This window comes from Miscanthus floridulus, chromosome 3 (assembly GCF_019320115.1).
Source record: "Miscanthus floridulus cultivar M001 chromosome 3, ASM1932011v1, whole genome shotgun sequence".
Classification (NCBI taxonomy): domain Eukaryota; kingdom Viridiplantae; phylum Streptophyta; class Magnoliopsida; order Poales; family Poaceae; genus Miscanthus; species Miscanthus floridulus.
Window position 1 is genome coordinate 133,106,486 of NC_089582.1, and position 7,944 is coordinate 133,114,429.

Below are 7,944 nucleotides of genomic sequence, written 5' to 3' on the forward strand. Positions count from 1 at the left end.
AGTTCCATGATTGCTTGGAGGTAGCAACCAAAAGAATCCAAGGAAAAGGGCAAGTTGTAGAACATGGGTCATAGCCTACCCATATGGCTAATACTAGTATTTCGCTTTTTTTCTATGGGTATGAATGGACCACCATGGCACCCACATGGCCCAAATGTATTTGCTTGGGGAAGCATAGCATTTAGTTGGACTTCAGCATCAGGGGGCAGAGGCAGACAAACTAATAAGGGGCCTCTCCAACTCAGCACAAGGCAGGTCGTTTTTACGTTGTCACAGAAAGAAATAAAAACAGGTCGTTTTTTCCTTTGTTTTCACCCTTTTATGCAGATTTGCTACACAAAGGACAAAGAGTCAACAAGAAAGGGTCCCACGGTATTTAATATTTTTAATATAATTCTTGTTAGACCACCGTTCTCGAAAAGTTGGCTGATAAAAATAAGAACATAGACATTCTTTAACTGCTTCCATAGTTTTCCCCCTATATTTAAGTTATTGTTATGCAAAAGTGAACAGTATTTTAAATAGCAGGCTACACTAAATTATAGTGGCTAACTTCAGTTGTGGCAATGGGCTAAATCAGTAGCAGAGCTCTCCGCTAATGCTATGATCCGCTTTTAAAACACCGAAAATGTGCTACCATTTTTCATGATGAGTTTGTTTAAGATCAAATTAAATAAAATGAAATCACCTGTAACCTTTACCTCTAAAGCAAATGGAATTTTCACATACTCCTTTTTAAATTTACAAGTCGTTTTGGCCTTTCTAGAGCGTAGTTTTTATCAAGTATGATGACATAATATATATCTAAGTGTATAGTAAAAACTACGTAACTATAAAAGATAAATAGTTTACAATTTAGAATAGTAGTAGCTTTCACAATTTCCTTTGGAAATTATTTACCATTTTGTGACCCTATTATTGTGCACCACATTTTTATGTTTATAATAAATAGTCGGCTTAAAGCGACCTGCAACATTTGATTATTGTTAAGAGCAACTGCAATAACTAGACCATGTCAGGTTTGAATAATCACCCAACTAGTAACCTACGATCATATCTAGAATCCCATGCTCCCTACCAGCAATATCAGAATTAAAAATACAGTCAAGTTAATCTGAGTAAAAAATTCCGGTAAAATCATCTGGCTTTTCCGTGGCATCTCACGCGCATCGATCTAATCAGCCTTGCTTTAGTGTTTAGCCTCATGCGGTCATGCTCTTCATCCCCATCTGCATTCTCTCTCTCTCTCTCCCCCCACAGCATGTGTGCCCAGATTCCCCTAAATAGGTGTCTCTCTACTGCCTCAGTCCCCTCCTCCCCTTCCCTTTCCTCAGTCCCTATCCGCTCTTGCTAACAGCAGAAGCTGCGGCACGGAGGTGCGCTCTCCCCGGCGGTAGTTTTGGGAGCTGCAGGGGGAAGAAGCGAGCTAGAGCTGCGAGAATGATAGGCGCCAACACCAACGCCGCCGTCTGCCCGTGCCCGGAGTACGCGGAGGTCGACCCCACCGGCCGGTACGGACGGGTAGGAACCGCCGCTACCACTGGAGCTCCGTCTATCACAGTTTTTTGATCCGTCTGCTCACCAATCGGCTGATCCGTTTCCCTGCTCCTCTCCTCTTTGTTTATCGCAGTTCAGCGACGTTCTTGGCAAGGGCGCGTCCAAGATTGTGTAAGATCCGGCGCTGTTCTCGCCAAAGCTGCGTGCTTTCATTTCGCTTGCCCACCGAGTCCCTGATCCGAGGTGCGTGTGCGGGGACTGCAGGTACCGGGCGTTCGACGAGTACCAGGGGATGGAGGTGGCGTGGAACCAGGTGAAGCTGCACGACTTTCTGCAGAGCCCCGAGGACCTGGAGCGGCTCTACTGCGAGATCCACCTCCTCAAGACGCTCAAGCACCGCAACATCATGAAGTTCTACACCTCCTGGGTCGATGTCTCCCGCCGCAACATCAACTTCATCACCGAGATGTTCACCTCCGGCACCCTCCGCCAGTAAGCGACCAGCCTCCTCCGCTCTTGTAACGCCTCCCAAAGTGGGATTTTTAACTTTTTGCCATTACGGATTTTATACGTGCTCCTACACAATTGCCTACGTTTTTGACATTTTTACTGACATGGCACGCCAGTATGGCAGTGAGCATGAGAAGGCCTACGTAGCAGACGAAACGATCTCTACTCGCTGACGCGTGGGCCCCACACGTCAGCTTTGTCTTCAACCTCCAGCCATCACCCGAAGCCGAGCGACCCGACGGCGAGCGGGCTCTGGCGGCGGAGGGAGGAGGAGCAGGGCAGAGAAAACCCTCCCCTCGCAGCCTGCACCACCAGCGGCGCCGCACCCCCCGGCGCGGCCGGGACCAACAAACGGAACGAACGCAGGATCACCTCGGATCTGCGCCTCGCCGGACTCCCAACGAACGTCACGTCACTGAACGGACGCCACAGATTTGGCCTGCTCCGCTCCCTCCGCTGGACGCGTCGCTAGATTTGACAATCGCCGCGCGTGCTCACACACTCAGCTTGCGTCGTCTCCGGCCTGCCAGTGCCGGGACCGGGGCTCCTTCCATTCCATGCATTCGCCGAGATCGCGCATTCGCGGCCGCGATCCGCACCCACACCCGCACCCGCCCTCGGGTGGTGGACGCCACCGCCGCCGGTCACCGCCTGCTCCGCCCACCCTGCGTTACCAGCGACGCTCGCAGAGGCGCACCCCGCTGCCGCGGCGCGGCGACGATCCCCACCCCGACGTCTCCGCCCCCGCCCACCACCGCATCCTGCTCGAGGCCGGCCGCCTCGCCGCGCACTACCTGGTCGCCCAGGGCGTCATCCCCGAGCATGTGCTCCGGGCCAGGGAAGACCCGCCCGCCCCACGCCCCGCGCACCCTCCCGCCAGCCGCGGGAGAAAGATAGACGACGACGGCGGTGGCGGCGATCCGAGATCGCGCCGGAACGATGGGGACTGGGCCCGCGTCTGGGAGGATGACGACAGGCAGGCACGGAAGGCGACCAGATGGGACAGGAGGAGCCACAGCTTTGATGAGAGGCGTAAGTACCACGACGCCGGACATGATGTGGACAGGGGCGCCCGCCGGACTCGAGACTATGATGAGCCCAGGAGACCTCCGATATCGAGGTCCTACTCGCATAACGATCGCCGGCCTTCCGCTGATGGCAGCAGAGTGGATCCAAGGAGCAGGACCAGGACCAGGAGCTACTACGCTGGCAGTGGCAGTGGCAGCAGTAGAGATTTGGATCACACCAAGGTGGCAGACTCTGGCATTATTCGGGTAATGGCCGGAGGTGGAAGACAAAGCTGACGTGTGGGGTCCACGCGTCAGCGAGTAGAGGGAGAGAAGCAACCGGGGTAAATAGGTCATTTCGCATGCTCTGGAGGTCTTCTCAAGCTCACTGCCACGCTGGCGTGTCCATCTGACATGCCATATCAGCAAAAATGACAAAAAAACATAGGAAGTTCACTGTTTACGATAACAATTATGTAGCCGCGCGTATAAAAGTGGCAATCCAAGAAGTGTTATCCGTAAGGATAACAAAAAGTTAAAAATCCCCCTAAAAGTTGTTGCCTTTTCATGTCCGGTTGCAGAGAGTCCCTTTTTTTTCGTCTGCCAGTCGAAAAAAGTTTCGTCTTTTTTTTTTTCCTTCTCTCTCTCTCTGCTTGATTGCTTCTTGGACTGATTGATTGTGGTTACGCGTCTGGTCGTGATTTAGGTACAGGCAGAGGCACCGGAGGGTGAACATATGGGCGGTGAAGCACTGGTGCCGACAAATCCTCAGTGGCCTGCTGTATCTGCACAGCCACAATCCGCCCATCATCCACCGGGACCTCAAGTGTGACAACATCTTCGTGAACGGCAACCAGGGCGAGGTCAAGATTGGCGACCTCGGCCTCGCGGCCATCCTCCGCAAGTCCCACGCTGTCCATTGCGTGGGTAAGCCATCTGATTAGCTCATTAGCCCGAAATTATGTTGTCTGAGCACAACTGGCAATAGCTATGCGGTAATTTGATGGGGGCTAGATGATTGGTTGGATAGGTACACCAGAGTTCATGGCACCGGAGGTGTACGAGGAGGAGTACAATGAGCTTGTGGACATCTACTCGTTTGGGATGTGCGTGCTCGAGATGGTCATGTTTGAGTATCCGTACAGTGAGTGTACGCACCCGGTGCAGATATACAAGAAAGTGATCTCTGTAAGAAGATCCCTGGTCCCTATAAGCCATTTTGCAGCAATTGTGATTCTGGTGTGCAGTTTGAAATGGTTTTCCTGATTTCAGCTAGCTGTTTGATTTGGTAGGGTACTAAGCCAGAAGCTCTGTACAAGGTGAAAGATCCAATGGTGAGGCGCTTTGTCGAGAAGTGCCTGGCAACGGCCTCTCAGAGACTGTCAGCGAGAGAACTGCTTGAGGATCCCTTCCTACAGGGTGATGACGTGGCGGTTTCTTTGGATGGTGGAGATTATCATGTACCGTCCAATTTTATACGGCAGCCTTCATATTTAGGGCATACCTATAGCAATGGCTCCATGATGAGTAATGGATTCTCAGAAAGCATTGATGAAGATGCTCTGAGTGAAGACTGCGAGGATGATGACATGAAAGGCCAAGATGGCATTGACTTGTTCAAAGAGAATGAAGATGAGCCTCTTGGCAATGTGGATATAACAATCAAAGGGAGAAAGAGTGAGGATGGAGGCATATTCCTCAGATTGCGGATTTCTGATAATGATGGTATGCACACTTTGTAATGCATAAAGTTCTGAATTAGTCCATATATGAAAATTGGTTTTTGGTATTATTGAAAGCTAATTTTTCATATTGCAGGACGGGTACGCAGCATCTATTTTCCTTTCGACGTTGAGGCTGATACCGCACTAAGTGTTGCAACTGAAATGGTAGCCGAGCTGGATATAACTGACCATGAAGTTACTCGAATTGCTGACATGATTGATGGTGAGGTCAGTGCATTGGTACCAGATTGGAGGCCTGGTCCGGGCATAGAGGAAGCTCCTGACACTTCATACTGCCATAACTGTGGATCCAACGTGTCATCGTGTGGTTCACTTTACGCCTACATGTCATCAGGCCGTCAAGGTTGCCAATGTGCAGAGCTACATGGGCGGTTCGAGGAGATCACGTTCCAAGCCGATGGTGAGCAGTGTGATTTGCAGGAATCTGCTGGCAGCTCTGATGATGGAGGTGGCCAAACAGAGCATTATGTCAAAAGCAAGGAGTCCACTCATGTGAATGGCCTTGTACAGATGGGTAGAAGAGATCTTTCTAGTCAGCTTTGCTTCAGTTCATTTCAAGATCAATCATGTTCATCTAACCATTACGAGAATGACACTAACCATCACACAAATGGGTTCGACATGAAGCATGAGGTAAAGATTGCCAAGTACAAAGCACGGAAAATGGCACAGTTAAAGAAGGCTCTCCATCCATCTCTTGACTTTGACAATGCATATGGAGTAAATAGGACGAAGCCTTCACTGAACAAGCTGCAATCTTTCCATATTGGAAAGAACCACAGTTTCCGCGTACCAACAAGCCCAGGTAAAGCAAGTACGGATTATCATTCTGACTTGAACAGCCAAGTATGGCATAGCAGGCACCCCTATCCGGGAGACCAAAGGGCCCGGCATTGTGAGGTCAATGCAGCTGGGAGCAGCCCGGATTATATGTTTACAACGAGGCGCTACTATACCGGAGCTCAGTTGCCGCCTAATCTCCCGAGAACAAAATCTGTACCCCCCCTAAGTGCTGTCGACGCCTGAAATGCTCTTGCCCTGTAAATTTTATAGAGTGTACATCTGTTGGTTCTTTTTGTATCCATTATGAAACAAAGTTGTTGAGCAGGAGACTGAATGTGACAAGGTTGCATGTGGATTAAGGCTGAGCTGTTTGTAAATTTCCATGTTGTGAATCCAGAGAGGTTAGGCTGTACAAGTGCAATCTACATCATTTGCCTCACTGGGACAACCTGTTTTATCCTCCTTAATATAGGCAAGAGCCTTTCTTTCACATCTTCGGATTTCAGAGATGCAAAGTTACTGCTACTTAATTGAGTTGGCAGAAACAAAGCCAGTGCCAGAACTGATCACATGATCAAAATAATGAGCTGGAGCTCTATCCTTGCTTTGGTCACCTATGAAAGGGACATCCATCTCTCCTAGTTGCAGTTGAATATACATCAAATCTGCATCGAAGGTACAGACATGCCAGCCTATACATTTGCATTGCCAATGCCAACTGCTGCATGGATGCAGTACTAATTAATTGACGCTTTCATGGCATGACAATCCATCCTGATCACAGTGGCGGAGGCACAGGGTATGCACTGGCATACCTACGGCACCGATGAATGTACTATTATATACTCTATATATATTTATATTTGTATTTATGTAAAAGAAAAAAGAAAAAAAAACTTACCTGGAATGCATCACGCCACCACGAAAGACCCACTTGAGGCCAGTGGCGAATCTAGGATTTTGTCTCAGGGCCCGCGTGGGGTGCCTCAAGTGGGCCTTTCGTGGTGGCGTGATGCATTCTAGGTAAGTTTTTTTTTTCTTTTACATAAATACAAATGCAAATACGTATACAGTATATAATAGTATATTCATCGGTGCTGCAGGGTATGCCAGTGGTGGCATACCCTGTGCCTCCGCCACTGCTTGAGGCACCCCATGCGGGCATGCGGCCCACGCAACAAAGAAGGCGTTCACATTGACCACGCCCGCAACGCAGTTAGGTGTAACTTCCCCCTAATCTAATCTCGATAGGAGCCGACGGACGGGCGGAGCGAGAGACGCGGTCACGGCACCGGCGCCGCCGGACACCCTGACGGCAGAGTCACAGAGACGCGGTGAGTACGACTACGCCACACTTTCCCAGTTCCACTGATCTAATCTCTTGTGTTATTTGCTAACATTACAATAATAGATTGTTTCATTATTTAGCATCGTGTTTTCTAATATTCGTGCATTTATGAAGAGAACCTCCGACCTCGTGTCCTGTTTGGCCTACGCGCTGTCCTACGGGCTACGGCGGCACCGGCCACCGGCGGCATCGGCTACCGGCGGCATCGGCCACCGGCGGCATCTAGGCCAATTTGTGATCACAATTGTTCTGGTGAGATTCAATCTTTGTTCTTTGGCTTTTAAAAAAAATTCATGTGTACTTTAACTGCTAATTGTTTAGCTCTAAAATTATAGAATCATCTATCACGCGGCGAGGTGGAGGATTTTTCTCAACATTAGAGTCGATCTTGATTGATCTTTTGTTCAGTACTCATATCATGTGAGTGATCCATAATCGCATCTGAGAGTTCAATCGTGCAAGCGCAATTTATTTAATTATTTGGCATTGTGTTCTTTGTAATATTTATGCAGTTATGAAGAGACATTGCATCTCTTTTTCAGAAGCATGCAACAAAGAAGAAGGCTGCGGCAGCTGCTGCTACTTCTAATCCTGATCCGATTGAACCTGTGGTGGAAGAGCAGATTCGTGAGAGAGTAGTTGAGGAAATTATAAATCCTATGCCACCACCACAACCGTCTTCACTGCCACGAGTTTATGACACCAATCGCCTTCCACATGATCCAGGTGAAAAGACACCCTATTCTAAAATATCCTGTTAATGATAAAGATGCAATTTGAAGAGCATATATTATTAAAGGTCCATTCAAACCTTTTGCACATGATTTTCCAAAAAGAAATATTTCAGATAGGGATCGGGGATTCAACTATTGTTGGATGTATAATAATGATTGGCTTGAGTATAGTATTAAGAAGGATGCTGTGTTTTGCTTCATATGCTATTTGTTCAAGAAGGGTACTGGGTCAGACACATTTACTGTTGATGGCTGGAAGAATTGGAATATAGGAGAGAAAGCACTTCGTAAACATATGGGTTCTAAGGCACATATTGCAG

At 48.6% G+C, this 7,944-nt stretch overlaps 1 protein-coding gene across 2 annotated transcripts; it reads left to right on the top strand.

Moving 5' to 3' along the window:
- Positions 1 to 1,240: 1,240 nt before the first annotated feature.
- On the top strand, positions 1,241 to 7,534 carry LOC136542491 (probable serine/threonine-protein kinase WNK1). 2 transcript variants are annotated; one of them, XM_066534961.1, is made up of 11 exons: positions 1,241 to 1,521; positions 1,631 to 1,668; positions 1,762 to 1,989; positions 3,721 to 3,941; positions 4,045 to 4,202; positions 4,307 to 4,739; positions 4,833 to 6,218; positions 6,794 to 6,876; positions 7,005 to 7,142; positions 7,226 to 7,310; positions 7,403 to 7,534. In XM_066534961.1, exons 1-7 carry the CDS (start codon positions 1,441 to 1,443, stop codon positions 5,783 to 5,785), a joined length of 2,112 nt encoding a protein of 703 aa, XP_066391058.1. In that variant the 5' UTR covers positions 1,241 to 1,440; the 3' UTR covers positions 5,786 to 6,218; positions 6,794 to 6,876; positions 7,005 to 7,142; positions 7,226 to 7,310; positions 7,403 to 7,534. The 2 variants fall into 2 exon arrangements, with proteins under 2 accessions (XP_066391058.1, XP_066391057.1); XM_066534960.1 differs by lacking the exons at positions 1,241 to 1,521; positions 1,631 to 1,668 and having other exon boundaries at positions 1,745 to 1,989; positions 7,433 to 7,534.
- Positions 7,535 to 7,944: the final 410 nt, after the last annotated feature.